We start from the raw sequence: 18,878 nt of genomic DNA on the forward strand, positions 1-18,878 counted from the left end.
GAGTGCATGAGGCTTCGGGGAGACATGAAGATAGAAACCACAACAGCTCCTTTAGAGAAGTTATTTATATGCCAGGTGTGCTTTTCAGATTTTCTGCTTTCTAGTTCAAAATCCCTTCTACTGCCTTGTGAATGGGTAGCTGCTTGATTTCTTTTACTCAGTAATTTAAAAATTAGATGTTTTACCTTCTCATTAGAAACTCTCAACTGATGACAAAGTACAAAATATCCCCCCTCTACTAGGAAAAGAATTTCTTGGCTTGGATTATATAAAAATACTTGGCTTTGCAGTTTCCCAGGTAAATCAATACGTATCTTACTTAGTTGACAAATGTTTGCTTTCTGCCTTACACAAGGAAATTTTCACATGCTGATTGGTTTATTCCACAGGAGTCAAACCTTATGGAAGGGACGGGAGGTAAATTCAAATCACTCTGTCCCCTCACTGCAGAAGGTGATTTGGACGGATAGATAGCTATCGCCACAGTCCTCTCTTCTTAAACATATCTTTTATATTTTGATGGAGAAAATAAGTTTAATGTCTGTGAAAATGTATACATCAAAGGTGTACAGATATAAGTATCCTCACATAAATAATTCATTGGGATACTGCTCTGCACACCACTGTAACTTGCTTTTTCTTGCTTAATAAGATACCACGAATATTTTCCTATGTCCTATGAGTTAGTTAGGTTTCATTCCACTCTAAAACCTGATTAAGTAAGGGGTTGTTTCACGGTATAATAAATCCAGAGATTAGATGGTCAAGGTTGGTGGGATCACTTCACAATTTTCTTCCAGATTTTTACTCTGCTGTCCATCCTTAGCATGTGGTTTTAGACTTTGTCCTTATTACCTCATTGGCACAAGATGGCTGCTCCACCCCTCCAAATGCAGTTGGAAAGAAAGGGAAATGGAAAGAGCAAAAGGTACAACATGTTACATGAGATTTAGTCTGATAATAGAGCTTTCCTAGAATCCTACTGAACAGCTTCCCCTTATTTCTCACTGACCACAACTATTTCATATGGGTGCCCAAAGCCATGAAAGAAGCTAGGTATTGCTGATTGTGTTTTTCAGGAAGTTGATGCTGAGGTGGAGTTAGGCATGCAAAAAGTGTAACAGTGAATGACACTTATCAAAGAGGAAGGAGCTGAAATGAGTAGGGGTAGCCATCATTCCCTGATGCAAACCTTATGACATCTCTACAAGCTCAGTGTGCAGCCTGCAAAGCAAGATTGCCCACCTCAGAAACCCTGGGTGGGATAAAAATGGCCAGACTTTGTGTTAGCATCTTTCTTAGTCTTTGGCTGGCGTCAGCCCTCAGAAGAGCATGACCTCATCTTGAGAGTTGTAAGAGTTCATAACTGGAGAACGTCACTTAGCCACACACCTTGCAGTGGGTAGGGAGTCCTTTCCTTAAAAAAGGGGGGTCTGAGTGACATTTCTACATAGACCACCCTGGAAAATGTAAGTTTTAAATTGAGTGCACTGCCATTTGGATTTCGGTTAGTCAGGAAGAAGAAAGGATATTGTGTTGGTCACTGTCGAATCTTATTCTTAGGATTCCCTACATAGGAGACAAGAACAGTCTTGCCAGGTGCAGAAGGACTACTTGTCGAACTTGCTTTAACTCCTATGTTACATGGTAGAAGGCTATCATCAGAGAGTGCCTTTGTAACTTATCTGCTTGTGACACCAATGGACTCATTTTGGGTAATTAAAAAAGAAATGGGTCTTAGCTGGGTGTGCTGGTGGACACCTGTAATCCCAGCACTCTGGGAAGCTGGAGAAAGAGGATCATAAGTTTGAGCTCAGCCCAGGCAAGTTAGTGACTTAACAAGACCCTGCCTCAAAATTTAATAGATAAATAAATGCTGGGGATAAAATGGGGGTGTCCTAACTTCCAAGTGAAATGATGGACCCAGGTAATGGTAGACATAGTGAGCAAGAAAGTTGCTTTTCAGTTTTTCTTCTAGATTTTATATTTCCCTAAAAATTGATGGCCTAGTCAAGTTTTTTCTCTTCAGGCTTCTAAAGATTTAGCTCCTTGATATTTGTTTGGTAAACTGGAGAGAGACCAACTACGCAGTCTTCTCTCCTAGGCTTGGATAGTGCAGAAGGTCTTTGGAAGATGCAAAGACCCATTCAAAACGGAAGTCCTCCCAAGGGCTTCAGTGGTATAGTGCCTTCCCAGCTAGCTCAAGGCCCTGGGTTTGATTTCCAGTACTGAAAGGGGAAAAAAAAATCTTTTGGGGAAAATGGAAGCAAATGGACTAAGCAATTTGGAAGCTATAGGCTTGTTCACTGAGGATGGTTATGATTCCCTACTTTGCTGAAGTAGCTTCTTCTAGTCTGAACAAAACTATGCAGGTAAACACCTTATCACTAGCATCAGGGAAATACATTTACTTTCACAAACACATGAAAGATTATTGATGAAGTTTAGAAAGGATTCCTGAGTCTTGTCATCTGCACAGGCGAGGTAACTGTCTTCTCATCTGGGTAGCTGAACCTGGGTTTAGATTGTGGAGCCAGCTTGTGGATAATTCTGAAAGTCAGTTTTATACATGCAAATAAAGCCTCAACACATGGACATAAGACATGAAGGAGAATACATTTGGATCTTAGCTAATCATAGAAAACTGGTAATTTATTCCCCTAATAAGATTACTTAAAGTCTAGCCAAAGTTTGTTATTTACCAATCATTAGGACATCTATCTTAGCTCCTTTTCTCACACAGAGAAAAAGCATAATCAGTTTTAAATGGGCAGCAAGGAATTAAAAGCTTTTTCCAATAATGTTTTTAATTTTGAATGACACACTTACTGTAGAAAATAGAGAAATGTAACAGAGGATTAACATTACCAGTAATGTCACTGTTACAGTCAGCAGGATGTGCAGGGAATATATTAAATACAGGACACATAACTTATAAGGTTACTTTATGATAATTACCAAAAGAGTCAAATGTGAAGGAGTCCAAGAGATTAACCACACACTAGAAGCCCAAAACATTCAACTGAGGGCCTAGATCCCAGCAGTTTCCCACACAAGTTCACCTAAAGGCTTAGAGTCCAAGGCAATGTCCTCCTCAAGTCCTTCTGGTGGCCTGGAGCCAACAGCAATGTCCCATGCTTATCCATATTGAGAATCTGCACCTGGAGGCCCAAAGGCCAGTGGTGGAAGCCAGAAAATCTATGCTCATGAGATGAAGGATCTGTGCCATCAAGCTGAGGGATCCACATTGGAGCCAGGAAGTGATACTCACGGTAAAGATCAGAGCTCCCCTGATGAAAGCAGCAGCCATTCCCAGTGACAGCAAGGTCCCCAGCTCCTCCTCTGAAAAGAACAGCTTGGCTCGCATCAGGAAAACCATCCACAGCAAGCTTCTCCTAGAAAATCAACAGGCCAAGATCTTCCTCCCCAGTCCTCTTTTTATGGCTATTGGTAACAATCTTCAGGTGGATCCTCCACGCCCAGACCACGCTGATTCAGTTCAGCTGGGCGTTACAGGTTGACCATTAGTCAATCCACTACAGTCACCATCTAGAAGTAATCAATGTAAAATGTACCAGTTAAGGTTGAGGAGAAAGGGCTGAGGTTTGCACAACCCTGCCCCTTTGCCCCAGATTAACATACAATTAACATCCTCTTCCTCCCTGGGGAGAGAAGGGGCTGCTCATCCCCCTGCAGCTCTCCCTGGCCTGCAGGACTTCGGTGTCCTGGACTGGCAATAACCACCTGTTATGTGGTCTGTCACATAGCTGGGAAGGAGAAATGGGAGATGAGGCTTTTGCCACTGTGTTGTTTGCAGTGGTGAGGAGCAAACTTAGGGGTGCTCTGCCATTGGGTAACATCCCCAGCACTTTAAAAATAGTTTCTTCTTTCTAAAATTTTGACACAAGTTCTCTTCAAGTTGCCCAGGTTGGCCTCCAACTCACAGTCTTCCTGCTTCAGATGCTCAGTTGCAATGAGAAATATGCACTCCTGTGCCTGGCAGGCTCGGGCTTTGATTCTGCTCTCTTACCTCCCTGTGTAGCTACTGGAGAAAAAAAAACAAAACAATTGAAAGGCATTTCCATTTTGGGAAGCCATGGGCAGTTGCTTTGCAATGCCTGCAGCAGTCAGTCCAATCCTGTTTCGACATCGTGCTCTGTCCCACCTCCAGAGGCTCTTCCCCTGGTCGGTGAGGAAACTGCAAAGCTGCTCTTGCCTCAGTCCTTGAGCAGCGCAGCTGTTTGCAGCTCCGTGCCAGACAACAGGCCTTCAGCAAGGTGAGGACAGAGACCACTGGGGCCAGCAGGAGGGAGAAAAGGGAGGGAGAGCAGACTGCTGCTGGCCCCAAAAGGACCAAGTGGCGAAGAGTTGGTTCCAGGCACCTAGTTCTGGAAAAAGAGAGGTCATTGGAGTAGCTGGGGTTCACATTCCAGGCAGCTGGGGATTCTGTGAGCTCGAGATTCAAGCTCTGCTTCTTATGTATAAATCTGGACAGCAAATTTACCATTTCAGTTGCATCTCTTGCAAAAGCTCATTAGGTGGAGTTGGCTTTCAGATGCAATCAGAGACCACTTTTGTTTTCATTAGAGTACTTTTACCTTGGTAATAATTACGTCTGCTTTCCTCTGCTAGGAGATTTGACAGCCACTCCAGTCATCAAGGACACCTAGCCAGGCTAAACATGGCAACCTGTGGAGACGCCCCTCTCAACGTTCCACCAGAGAGATTTCCAGTCTGCCGAGATTTTCATCGTTCCTACTCACTCACCTCACAGCCAGGTAAGGTGGAATGCAGCAATGCCTTTGTAGGAGAAAGGAGCAAAGCGAAATGGCCCAGATGTTGGGTTGAGGGGCCTGTAGCTTACTAGTAGAGCACTAGCCTAGCACACCCAAGGCCCAGAGTATCCAAAGGGGAAAGTAGGAGAAAGGCACACAAAGAGACCTGTCCATCATATTTTATCATTTTCCTTAGATTTCAAGGTGTGATTCTTTTAGTTGTTGAGTGGTGCAGGGCTCACACTACTTTTTTTTTTGCTACTATTCCACTTTCCCAGGGGCTCCCAACCTGGACATGGCTTCAACAGCACCCTACACGGATGGCTGCCAAGTTCAGCCCCCAGAAAGCAGACTTACCCACCCATTGCCTACTCACCCATTACACACACTGAGCTCTGTTACACACCATACACACACAACCCACCTAAAACACCCTCACCCCTTCCTATCCCAGTACAGGGATCCTCACTGTGACACTTTTTGGGGGTCCTAGAGCTTGAAGTCATTCTAAAATTTCTCTCACATCCCACATCCTCTGGGGGAATATGTGAATTGCTTTGTGTCCAGGCTGTCACTATGCACACCTGGCCCAAGCTGCCACCCTACTCGCTTCAATGACTGCTGCACTCCTAAACTTCCTTGCTTGCAATTATGAAATAATAAGAGCTATACATATTGGTCTCTGTCCTCAGTTCCTGCCGTAGAGCTTCTGACACTCTTGCAGATGGGGACCCTAGAAGGTTGTTTTGTTCTAATATTTGAACTTTGAGTCCAGTTTTCAAAAATTTAAGAGCTCTGAGGATGTGTGTAATTTTCTGTGCAATAGGAACCTCTGACACAGAGCTCTTTGTCTTCTGGAATTTCCCGAGAGGTGGGAGCATCTTTTATTCCAATGAGGCAGCTCTGTGGTGGGCTCCTGGCTGGAGGCTCATCACCCTGAATGACCAAGCCAGGATTTGAACCTTGAAACTCGCAGCTCTGGCAGGGAATTGAATTGAATTCAATTGGGAATTGAAGAGGAGCCAGAGAGTGAATCCGTGACTGATTGTGCCGGTGTGATGCAGCCCCCACAAAATTTCTAATTTCCGGGGTTTGGAGAGCTTGCACACGGCTATCTTAGCACAAGGAGGTTCCCCGGAGGGTGGAGCACAAGGGAGCACTGTGCCCTGAGCACCTCTCCGCCCAGCTGCTCATCTACCCCCTTCTTTGTTTCCCTCAGAGTAAATGACTAAGCTGAGTGCTCCCCTTAGATCTGTGACCTGTTGTAGCGTATTAATCAAAACTGGTGAGGGGGTGACAAGAAATCTCAGTTTGTAGGCTATTGGTCAGATGTTCCAGAGCCTGGATGTGCCTGGCCTTTGAAGTGGGGGCAGTCATACGGGACTGAACCCTTAGCCTGTGGGACTTGATGCTATCTCCAAGTAGATAGTGTCAGAACTGAGTTGTGAGAGGACATTCAGTTGGTGTTTGTTCAACTGGTCGTCAGTGGAGGAAAGTCCTCACTAACATTTTAGTCATAGGAATTCAGGATGTAACCACAACGTACTGGTCATAGAAATCTGTGACCGCAACACATGGTGAACATTTAAATTAACAATTTTTATGGTAGAAGACACATTGCCATGAAAACTCCCCAAGACACCCCACACACACACACACATTCAGACACACCTATCAGGGACAGCCAATGAGTTCCTGCAGCGGAACTGAGAGTGTCCACCTCATTCACAGACTGCACACAGAAGTCACACTGCACACCTCTTGGACGTGTGACAGACTATGAGCTGATATCTCCCACAACTTCGCCCTCAGGTTCTATAGTTGTAAGAGTGGCTCTCACAGGTCCAGGAAACACTTCATTTATGTTCTCTAGAGCTTCTGTGCACTTTCCGGGGTGCTGTTGTGCAGTTGCTGCTACCTTTCACCTACTCAGGCTCTCCCATCCTGGTTCTTTTGGGTTTTCACAGAGGAATCACTGCATACGTAGACCTCACTGAGGCAGTGTCAGCCCCCAGTGATCAAGTCAGTCTTCAGCCCCTCCCCGGTTCCTGGAAGGGGTGGGCAGGGATGAAATTCCAACTTTCTAATCGGGGGGTCGGTTTCTCTGACAGCAGCCCTCTTCTTACCACCCTTAGAGACTTTGCAAAAATTACTTCATTAGCAGAAAGTGGGTTGTCGTGGAAAGGAGATCCTTGGGAATAGCAAAGACACTTCTTCCCCGCTCATGCCCTTATCCCGTAGGAAGTTTCAGTGCTATCAGAGCACTTTGTCATGAACAGACAGGAGGATCAAATATATATATTTCTCCCTCTCAAACCACAAAATAAAACACATGTAAAATTTAATTTTATGAAATTATATGCCTTTATTTCTTCCTCTAGAAGTGGAGGACACTGCAATCCATAAAATAGAGCATTCTGAGCTGAGCACAGGGGGTGGTTGTACAGTCAGAAAAGGGCTGACAGAAGCAGGAATGACGCACACAGGGCAACGGGTCCCTTCCCAGTCACTTAGCCTTGTAAGGACAACAGGAAAATAACCGGCTAACTTACTGGAGGTGGCTTTTTAGGGCCAGGACTGAGGCAACAGAAACTGCATTATCGGGTTGACTGAAACTTACCTCTTTAGGAAACCTGACTGTCACCTCTCTCTCCCGACCTTCCTGAGTTTCAGGTGACAGCTCGAGTTCACTTGGAAACTTTAATCTGAGCATCTCCATGTTGGCTTTTAGCTTGGTCTGTTGGAGCCCTGTTCAGGAGCTTAATGCAAAACTAGGGCCTCCTGTAATTTTTATTTAACATTGTAAAGCACAAAACTAGAAATAATGTGTCCTTGGGAATCTAACCTGTACAGAGCCCTCCTGAATATTGCCTTGTCCTGTGAAAGTGAACTTTTAGTCAGCGTGTTCACAATAGACAACGACTGAGAATAACCCAAATACGTCAGTAGATAGAAGACTATATAAAACATGTAGACTATATTAATTAAATGCTACATAGACATACTTTTAAAGCCATTAATACTCCCCAAAACATGGATGAATTTCGAGGAAGTATTCTTGAGGTAAAAAAATGCCAAGCAAATGATCCCATTTTTTACAAAGTTCAAGAACAAGCAACTTAACCAGTGCTTACAGAAGTCAGAGCTGTGGTTACCCGTGGGGTAGGGTGAGGATTACTGGAAGAGAGAGGTAAATCCTGATCCGGGTGGCAATTATTGTGCAGATAGCTGTCCCCTCTCATCTCCCTTTTTGGTTTTATGGTTTCAATACCCATGATCAGGCTGGGGATTTGGCTCAGTTGTTCTGCCGCCTCCTTGCAAGGGCCTGAGTTCAATCCCCAGTACCTAAACAAAGCAAAACAACAACAACCAAAAAAACTCACCCCAAAACCAAAAACAAAAACAAAAAAAAAAACCCATGGTCAACTTTGTCCCCAAAGTATTAAATGAAAATAATTCAAATGTTTTAAATTCTGCACTGTTCTGTGTAATTTGATGAAATCTTGTACCATCTCGTTCTGACATGCCTGAGTCATGATTCCTCCCTCTGTCCAGCGTTTCTACACTCTATGTACTACCTGCCTTTTAGTCACTTAATATAAAGGAGTATACATAGGGTTCGGTACCTCTCTCTGCCTCAGCATCCCCTTAGAATCTCATAGCTGGAGAATACTGTACCTGCTTCTTGTTACTGGCTCTCATCTCAAAATAATCCTTGTGCCATAGGGGCTCATTTGGAGGTAGCATATTGTGTTACCCTCCAACATAGATGTTAAGGTTTTCGAACTCAGTACTTCATGGTGTACGCTTACTATATATAAGCTATACCTCTATCTGAAATTTTATTTTGTTTGTTTGTTCTTTTGTTTCTTGAGTCAGGGTCTCACTATGTAGTTGAGACTGACCCGGAACTCACTGTGTAGCCCAGGCTGGTCTCGAACTCACAGTGATCCTCCTGCCTCAGCCTCCAGAGTGCTGGGATCACAGGTGTGCGCCACCACACCCGGCTAGAAACTTTATTTTGTATTAATGTACATTTGCAGTATATAGTGATTGTATTTATTGTAGAGTCCGTGCATGTACATAACACACCTTAATTATTTTTGTCCCCTTCCCCTCCCATTCCTACCTCCTCCCTACAACTCGTTTCTCTTCCAATCTGACAAAGCTCTGTTTCTGTTTTTCCTTTTATTCTTTTTAAAAATTCTTTCCCCTTTTCTTTTCTTCCCCCTCCCTCCAGCTCCTGTTTACCTTCCTGTTTGGAAAAGATCTCCCTATTTCCTGTAATATATCCTTGATTTTTGCTCTTTATATTTTGGGTTTCTCATACAAGGAAAATCATGTGTTCAAGCTTGCGTGTCTGATTTCTTTCACTTAACACTATGGTCACAATATGCAGCCATTTACCTACAAATGCCTCAAGTTTATTCTTCTGTGACAGAGTTTACTTCATTGCATATAAAAACTACATTGTCTTTGTCCATTCACCTGTTCATGGGCACATAGGCTGTTTTCAAGATTTAGCTAGTATAAATTGTGCTGCTATAAATATGTGTATACATATATCACCATAATATGATGGTTTTAACACTTTCAGGAAGATTCCTAGAAGGGGAATAGCTAGGTTGAATGGAATTTCTATTTGTAGCTTTCTGAGGAATCACTATGCTGATCTTCACGGTGAATGTACTAGTTTATTTTCCTTCCAAAAATACAGAAGGGTTTTTTTCACCCAGCTTCCCCAGCAATTTTTATATCTCAATTTTTTTCTTTCTTTTTTTTTTTTTTTTTTTAATTTTTTTTTTTTTTTTTTTTTTTTTTTTTTTTTTGGGTACTGTGGATTGAACTCAGGTCCTTGTGCCTGCAGGACAGGTGGCAGAACCACTGAACTAAATCCCCAGCCCTGTATCTCAATTTCTTAATTGATGTACATTCTTTGGAGAGTAACAGTGCTCAGTGTTGTTTCAGTTGCATTTCTCTAATGATGTGAGAAGTGTCTATTCATTTTGGTCGCCCTTTTTTTTTTTTTTATGATTGGGTCTTTTGCTGGGGGCGGCTGACTTTTTTGAGTTCTTTAGATATTGTAGATGTTAGTCTTCTGTCTGAGGACTGGCTGGCAAACATTTTTCCCATACTGTAGGTTGCTTCTTCACTCTGTTGGTTATTTTCTTCACTGTGTATAAGATCTTTAATTAGCTATGATCCCATTTGTTGATTTTCAACATTACTTCTTGTGCAACTGGCCTTCTGTTCAGAAAGTGGATTCACATATTTTATGCCTGTGGCCTTTGATTTCCTCTCTCTCACTTCCCCCTGGATTGGCTTTGGGAGGGTTGGGAGTTTCCGCAGGCATTTTGTTGCCTTATTTTCTCATGTTTTTAGTTTTTCTTTGTTGCTACTGTGGAGAGCTCTTTAATTAATGTCTACTTTTCAGAGATGTCCTCTGGAGGTAGCTGAACAATGGCCTTTGCTTCTGTCCCAGGATTCAACCACCTTTGTTTATGTGAGAAAGGAGGTTGCTGTTTATTTGCCCTGGTATCCAGTTCTTTGGGAATGGGTAGCAGTATTGTTTATGATCTGCAGGCAATCAAATATGGGCAAGTGGAGAGAAGCAGATGATAAGTAACAACTGTGTCACCTTGGCTAAAGTAGCAAAATCAACAACAATAGTGTCAAACACAAATTGAATATTGACAAACCCTGAAAACTAATTATGTGCTACCCTTAACCATAGGAAAACTATCATTGTAGTATAAACACTAAAACAAAGCAGATATTGACCTACAGTAAATATCTACTCAGTACAACAACTTTATCTCCACCAACAATATAACATTGTTAAACCATCCGAAGAGGTTTAACTCTCCATAGATTCATAAAGCTTAATGGTTATTTATACTTGTGAGCACCGAGGTGGTATGGAATGGAAACCTGAACAAAGGAGGAAAAGGAAATCAGTAGTGTTAGATAAAAGTAGGAGAAAAAGCCAACAGGAAAAGGAATAAATAATAAAAGAGTAAACTAAAAAACATAACTAGGGAACAAATTAAAAGAGAGCAAGGAAAGAGTGAGAAGAGGAATATTCAAACAAATAAACAACATAATAGTATTTTTAAAAGGGGGAAATAAAATGGGAGCAAACACTCCATACATCACCAAAAGATAACAATAAGAAAGGAAACAACAACAAAGCATAATAGGAAGAGAGAGAGAGAGAAAAAAACATTGGATCAAAAGAAGAAAAAAATCCTGTGTATTTCCAGATGAGTGGTCACTTTCAGGACCTGCAGCCTTTAAAATCTAGCAAGTCACAGTCCTCTCTGTAGCACGGAATAGCCCGTGGATTTGTGAGGAAGCTCCTCTGCTCAAGAGGTCCCCCATCTATAAACCCCGGGCCACAGCAACTACCCAAGCTGAGATGCATCCCCCCTCATTCCCGTCCACAGGCAGGCAATCAGACTGCTGGTCTCCTCAGCACGTAGGCAGCGGGGAAGATGCGCAGGCAGACCTCAGGGCTCAATGCCATCGCCTTCAGATCCGGCCACCTCTAAAAGCCAGACCACGGAACCTGTCCTCCACCACAGTGTGGCCTCTCAAGAGATTTGGGGGAGAAATATGCCTAGCTCTCATCCTCTCTTAGTCTGTCTCCTGTGGCTCTCTCTCACCCAATCCCTGTGACAGGGTAACACTTCAGTCTTGGAGCGAATTTGTAGTGCAGGTGTTTTGTAACTCAGTCCCACATGGTCAACTCCCATCCAAAATGGCACCTGATTAAACTCTGGCAACGTGGTCGGTGTTGCCCTACGTTTCTTCTCCAGCCCGGTCCCGCTGTGAAGAAGTCACTCTGAGTGTAAAGTCTCACACCGCTTTTTGTTTTTGTTTGTTTATATCAGCTATGGTCTTTTCTTGGGGCTAGTGCTGTTGGCCTGTTATTTCTCCCTCAAGCGGCTAATTCCTCTGGGAAGGCTTACTTCTCCAGGGCGCTGGCCTCTTCCTTGATTAAGTCAGTTGTTTATAGTCAATTGTGTAGCCCCGTGCTGAGGGAAACCAAGGTACAGAGCCTGCTAGGGGTTGGAAGTTTGGGGTCTGAAGCCTGCGGTGCAGGCATGGTCCTTGAGGTAAAGTTTTAAAGCAACACTTTGCAAATAATTAGTGTATTATGTGTTTCATTATGATTTCTGCATAAGCTAAAAATTTCCTCTGCACTTGGACTTCAGAAGATATGTATAGTAACGATGATTTCCACATTTCCAACCAGAAAGACAAGTGATTCCTGGGAACATGGACGTGGCGCTCAAGAGACAGCCCGACAACCAAGCTGGGTAAGAAAACAAGGCCGGTGTTTGCAAAGATAAACCTAGTTAAGTCACTGGGGAAAGGCCTGCAGACAACCTATTCATTAGGAATAAATGTCCTCTTGTACAGCAGACCTTTTCTTCTTACCGGTCTCTGTTATGCACATGAGTATTGGTTACTTCAGGGAACAAACATGCCATGAATCTTAACTAAATATTTTGAAATGCAAGTAAAAGATTTAGTCAGGTGCATGCCATTGCGTGCAGAAATTCCATCCAAGGTTAGAAACTCTGATCCCTCCTACTGTGAGATCCAGGAAGACAAGAACTTCTTAGCTTACATACAACTAAATTCTTTAGCATAAACAAATTAATACATTTAATACCAGTAGTCCATTAACCGGCAGATGTACCACCACCAGCATCCAGCTCAATGTGGACAAGCAACACAGGAGAGCTAGCAGGATGAATTAGTGACCCACGTGAGCGCTGTTTCACTGAACTACACCGTGGTCTTATCCGAAGTGGGGAGATGTGGCTGCTGGATACAGGAAGTCTTGCAGCAAAGTGTCTGCATTTGGGATGTTTGGTTTAATTAAGAGGCATAGGAAGCCAGTCTTCCAGCAGCTCTGAACCACATCCAAATAAAGTGTCAGATCTATTACACAGTTGGTGTTCGGAGTGACGCTGCTACTTGTGCTTTCCCTCTGTCCTTACACACAGGGTCAGGGTGGTAGGGGCTAAGACCTGTGCATTTAGGGCTCCTCACAGGGCCCACCTTCTTGCCTTCACATCCCACTCATACCTTCTTCCCTATGAACTGATTTACATCTGCTCGTGAACTGATAATTGGGCCAACATTTGTACAACTGAAGGACTTTTGTGGTCGTGTATTTGACTTTTAACCTTCTCGGTCGAGGAAGGGTGTCTCTGTGTGTGGAGAGAGGGAAGGAGGGAGAGAAAGAGATGGAGAGAGGGAGGGATTTTAAAGTACGTACATTTCTACACGTACAGGAACACTCAGTCAGCACTCAATACCCTGATTCCACGTCCGTGACTCAGCCTACCATACTTCGGATTCTCCGAAGTCAGACTCACGATGGCTGCGTCTGTACAAACATGTCCAGATGTTTCTTTTCTTTATCATCATTCCCTAAACAATACAGACAACTGTTTACATGATGTTTTGTTGTTTTAGGTTTCATAGTTATGCAGAGATGATTTGTAGGGAGAATACGCATGAGTTATATGCAAAACTATGCCATTTTATGTAAGGAACGGGAGCATCCTCATAGTTTGGTATCCTCAGGGGATCCTGGAGCCCATGTCTGTGGGTACAGAAGCACAACTATGTTTCAGCGAAGAGCAGGTAGAGGAGAGAAACAGCAGCTGGCACTGGGTTTCACGGGGCCCTGGTGTTTCATTAGAGCTCCGTCGTGAAATCGTGTCCCTTCGAGTGGGTCACCTTTATTCGTAGGTCCCTCCCCTGAAAATGAGAAGGAGACTGTGATCCTCTTTGGGCTCTTGGCAGCAATGGTCTCATCCTTTGGGCCAGGACACATCAGTGTCACCAGCATCCTCTCTCCCAGAAGGAAATAAGTGTACCGACAGTGCCTGGCAGGACAAAAACCCCAAGGAAGGTGACACTGCTTTGGACAGTTTGGGACACAGCTGAGCTGACAAAAACTCCTCTGTCCTGAGAAATGCCAGGGGAAGCAGGGCTGGGCCCCGGGGCCCCAAATTTCTTTCATGAAGGACCAATCTAATTTGCTTTGGTGCCACAGAAAGTTGGACACATGCCCAAGAAAATGTGCAAAACATCAGTCAGAACTTATCTCACACTCTCAATGTGCAACTCCCCAGAGCAGCAAAGACACAGCCACAGAAGCCAAAGCCAAAGTTGTCACAGTGGAGGATGTCTCATATAATCTGACCCTGTCCTGTCCTCCCTCTGACTCACCTCTAAGGGTAGAACTCCCATCCTCTGCCCAACACATGGCCTCTACTTCCCCCCGTGTTTCCCAGGTGTTTTCCTCTGTTGCTCCCAAGTTCCTGCTCTTGCACAGGATCTCAGTAATCCCTGGCGCTCTTCACAACAGAGCTGTCTTTCTCACGGGCCAGCCTGGAAGTGTCCCTCAGGATGAATCTGCGTGTCTTATGTTCTTGGGCAGGGCTGAGGTTGTTCCCACTGTTCTTTCTATGCGCATGTGTTTCTTACACCTTTCTCTACTGAATGGAACCAGTAGCTTCCTCCAAAGGTTGAAATTCTGAGGGACCCGATGGGACACTTTAGGGAGATACTTGCAGGCTTCATAGCTGTAACTGACAGAATATCCAAAAGCCACATGGGCTGATTGAAGAGTTTGGCCCTTTCTTTTATTCATTCCCACAGGGAGGAGGATGACACATTTTCTGAGGATGACATGGCATTTCAAGATGGAAATCTGACAGCTGAAGAAATAAAATTTTTGAAAGAGTTTCCTGACTGGAAAAAGGAGCAAGAAAAATTCATCACAACGCTCCAGGCCTTTGCAGAGGATGCTGACAAAATGCACAAAAAATTCACCAAGTCCAAAGTGGTGGCCAACTCTGTCACTGTTGTCTCTGAAGTTGCAACCATTGTGGGCTTTGCCTTAATTCCCGTAACAGCAGGAGCAAGCTTGCTGCTCTCAACCGCAAGCAAAGGTGTGTCGGCAGCAGCTGCAGTCAGCACCATGGTGACAGAGTTAAGAGAAAAATCCCACAATAGAAAACTCCGCGCTCAGGCCAGTGTCCAAGTGCCCATGGGTGACCAAGAGTTCAGAGACACAGGAGAAAAGCAGTCTCCCGATGTCACGGCTGCCGGTCAGGCTCTGTACAGGTGTGGGAGAGCTTTGAAGGTCATTAAGAAGGGCATCCGTGCCCTTTGGCCTATCAAGTCCCAGAGACACTTGGGCACTGCCGCCAAGCACCGTCAGATTAACTGGAAAGTTTCAGCACCAGCGAGAACCCAGGCACAGAAAGCCAGTCCAGGCAAAGTATGGACCATGGCAAAAATAGCTCGCGTGAGTGGCAGGGCCTTCGCTTCCATGTCTCTGAACGAGGGTATGTCTGCACTCTGGAAGAACTGGAAGGAACTGAAGGATGAATCGAAGGCAGAGCTTGCAGAAGAACTCAGGGCCCAAGCTCGGGAGCTGGAAGAAGTGCTGGCACAGTACACCGCGTGTTACGACGCACTGCTAAAAAAGGTGAGATCAGGATTTTGGAGGTGGGGCAGTAGCAGAGCGCTTTAACTGGGAACTGAGGGAGCTGATGTTGCCTAGCAGGGATGAGGAGAGCTTGTGGTGTAAAATTTGCAACGATGCACTTCGGGACTTGGCTTTTTGTGGTCCTGAGGTCCAAACAGTACAAAGGGCACCTTGGGATGAGAGTGCCTTTCCTGGTCAGGCCTGATCACACCTTTTGTTTCTCCCTTGAGTCTCTTTCAGACCCCATGCCAGGAAGGGGCTGTTGCTTAGAGACCTGAAATGTGTTCCCTGGGTCATACTGCATGGGTGCAAGCACTAAGCCCCAGGGTGACTGTTTGAAGGTGAGGCCTTTGGGAGGTAATTCGGGTGCAGAAGTCATACAGATGGAGCCCTCATCAGACAGGATTAATGTCCATAACCAAGCACAAAGACACCTGAGGGGCCTCCCTGCACCCCAGGGACCAGCACAGAGGAGCAGCTGTAGGAGAACACAGTAAAAAACAATGATCTTCAAGCCTAGAAGAAGAAAGCTCCTACCTGGAAACAAGCATGCCAACACCTTGGCCTGGCATTACAGCCTCTAGAAATGTGAGAGAATGAATTTCTCTTGTTTCAGCCGCTATAGCTGAGGTGTTTATTTTAGCAGCCCAGGATGACCAGGGCAAGGAGGGTGTGTAGTTGACTAAGCATCAGGGTGTTCAGGCTTCTATAAGGAGTTGCCTTAGACTGGGTAATCTGGGACCATCAGACAGTTTGATCTTTAGACCAACACACTGGGAATTAGGTGTAAATCTACGAGGTAAGGCAGACACAAATATGCAGATATTAACACCGAGTTCTTGATGCTAGGTAATGGTGGACTTAGGGCTGCAGGCCTCTTATTCTATGCTGGGGTTCCCAGGGGTCCCTTTCATGCTCTTGTTGTCCTTTTCAAAGAATTGGATGAGACAAGTGAAAAATTTAGAGGTTTTACATTTACTCAAGGTATTGAAGGAAGGATTAAAGGTAAAAGTAGGAAAAGTGTGCTCTGTGGAGCAAGTGAGGTCCATTAAGGTAGGAAAAGAAATGTCCTATAAAGTGTAAGGCAGATTGGTCAAAGGGGTTACAGCAGCCGTGAGCTTCATGGCTAGGTTTTTGTTGTTTGTTTTTTTAGACAGAGTCTCACTCTGTAATTCAGCCTGGCCTTGTACTCACCGTGTAGCCCAAGCTGGCCTCAAACTTTCAGTGATCCTCCTGCCTCAGCCTCCTGAGTGCTGGGCTTACAGGCATGAGTCACCACACCAGGACAGCCGGGTCTTTTATACACCATTCTGATGACTGATCAGGGCTCAGAAGCTGTTCTGCCCATGCGTCCTGGCTGTGATTGACAGGTTAGGCCCAGTTGCCCAGCTGATTGCCATGCCCTAATCTCCCACCTTGTTTCCCCCTGAGAGACATAAATCCCTACAATTCTTTCTGAGGTGCTGAGAGTGAGGAGATCTCTGTCTTCATGTGGATCCTTCAGCCGAAAAAGGCTGTAGTGGCTCACCAGATGAGCTAAGAAAAACCTGTCAGGAGACAATAAGAAAAGAGTTAGTGTCTATGTGTGGAGCCCGTTCAACAAGAGAAAGCTTGATAAATTTGTCAGGAGAGCAACTTTACTATTAGGTTGGGGATATGGAGCCCAGATATGAGAAAGGGTGGTTAGATTTCTATCAAAGACCTCTGCGGTCCATTATGATCTCCTGCTTGGTGCTACAGTGAAAGGCTGAGAGAAAAACTAAGCGACAGAGCTAAGGAGAAAAAGAAATGAGGAGCGAGGAGGGCCAATGCTGCAGAAACAGCAAAGGCACTGGTTAGTCCAAGCCACTGATTTTTATGGGTAATGAATTGGGGTAAAGACAAATTATGCTAGAATGTGCAGTCCTGCCGTTGCTGTGGATACTAATGTAGGCAAGGCAGGAACAAAGTATTTTCAAATTAGGAACAGACTAGACAAAATATAGGGTTGCAATTAAAACCCAGTCCTACTTAAGGTTTGAGTTGTGGGACTGGGATTTGAATGTGAGTCACTCTGACCTTGGCATGTAGGCTTTGTCCAGACTCCTTTCTCGAAACAAAAGCCAATTGTGGGGTTAACGCTTTACAGCCGGCTTTGGGTATAATCAACAAGGTGGTCTCACACATATTTCCACACCTTCCTGTGTGGAAAAGACGGATGTTAGATAGATGACCAGTGTGTTTTTATAGTGGTTCTACTTATCTCCACTTGGAACAGAACCGGAGTCTTGCTTTTTGAAGAGAAGCCTCAGTTCTCCCAGAGGTTCCCAGGAGCACTGTTTTTTTGTTTGTTTGTTTTTGTTTGTTTTTTTAAGCAAAGGATGTGGTCTAGCATTGCCAAGGTTATTAGAAGCCCACAGTGTGCAAACTTTGCAGACCTGTCCAATGGTTGCTGCTACTTCTAATCCTGTGAAAATTTGAGCAAACATTTCCCTTGAAGGAGTTGTCACAGGGTCTCCTGCACAAGGACCGGTTTGTTTTCTAGGCTGCTGTTAATGGTTCTCGGGTACCGGGCTAAGGCAAGGGTCTTGACCTTCTGTCCTCACTAGCAGCCTTTCTATTTCCCGAAGAGAGTTTAGACGTGTCCCTTTGGTGTCCCTTGCAATGAATGACAGCGACTTGCTTTGGAGGATAGACTGTCTCTAGGCGTTGTATTGCTTATTGATTAGCAAGCTCCTTTCTTCGCAGATTGTTGCATGGGCATGTAGTATCGGATCCTTGAGCTGGCACATCTCAGGAAGAGTTAAGAAGCTCTGACTTGGGTCTGCCCTTGGCCCCAATTATGCTGGTAGATTTAGAGGAGGGTCTTCCAGAAAAGGGAGTTAAAAGTAGTATTAAACCTGCTTACCCATGTTATCAGGATCACTTGCAGTTTTTCACAGGAGAGAGAGAGATGCCCATGGACAGGGACATTATGGGTTGCCCTTTGCTTAAAACACAAAACAAAACAAAAGGTGATCCTGGGAACCTCTGCGAGACCTGAGGCTTCTCTTCAAAAAAAAAAAAAAAGAGCAAGATTTGGTTTTTAAGGGGATGGGAAGGGAGGGCAGAGCAGAGGGGACAGCAGATAATGTAACAAAGTAAGACTAACGGTAAGATCCATCTGAGTCAGGCTGACATAAATGATATGCCTTTATCTTCAAACCATAGGATAAAAACGATCCTCCTGTATTTTTTCATAAAAGTTGGAACAATTCCATGAATATATCAAGGGTTTTATAACACTTTGTTTTGCCACTGCTATTCACAGAAAACGGCAGATGTTACGAGCTCTCTGGAAGTCTGCAGTCTAGATGACCACTCAGGACTCGCCCATGAGTACAGCTGTCCCCAGGCAGAGGACGACAGTGCAGTGCCAACCGTGAAGCCCAGCAGCGCACCCATGGCTGTGCCACCAGTGCTACTCCCTGCTCCCAAGCTGCCGGTATAAATACTGGGTCAAGGGGTGTGGGCACTGGTGGCGGGCAGAATGTCCCCAGGAGCAAGCACACGGGTGCAGCAGCTGTGTTCCTGGGACTGGCGATGGGGTAGAGGGGCGGTGC

The 18,878-nt window shown here is 44.7% G+C and overlaps 1 protein-coding gene across 1 annotated transcript in view; it reads left to right on the forward strand.

The window, feature by feature from the left end:
- Positions 1-1,917: 1,917 nt before the first annotated feature.
- LOC104856599 (apolipoprotein L6-like) overlaps positions 1,918-18,878 on the forward strand; it is an 18,933-nt gene continuing 1,972 nt past the window's right edge. The window contains exons 1-6 of the mRNA XM_010616088.2: positions 1,918-1,927; positions 4,172-4,277; positions 4,633-4,778; positions 12,034-12,097; positions 14,463-15,297; positions 18,587-18,760. Coding sequence (XP_010614390.1) covers positions 1,918-1,927; positions 4,172-4,277; positions 4,633-4,778; positions 12,034-12,097; positions 14,463-15,297; positions 18,587-18,760 — 1,335 coding nt within the window. The remainder of the gene's footprint in view (positions 1,928-4,171; positions 4,278-4,632; positions 4,779-12,033; positions 12,098-14,462; positions 15,298-18,586; positions 18,761-18,878) is intronic.

This window comes from Fukomys damarensis, unplaced genomic scaffold, assembly GCF_012274545.1.
Source record: "Fukomys damarensis isolate Sample0158 unplaced genomic scaffold, DMR_v1.0_HiC HiC_scaffold_19, whole genome shotgun sequence".
Lineage (NCBI taxonomy): Eukaryota > Metazoa > Chordata > Mammalia > Rodentia > Bathyergidae > Fukomys > Fukomys damarensis.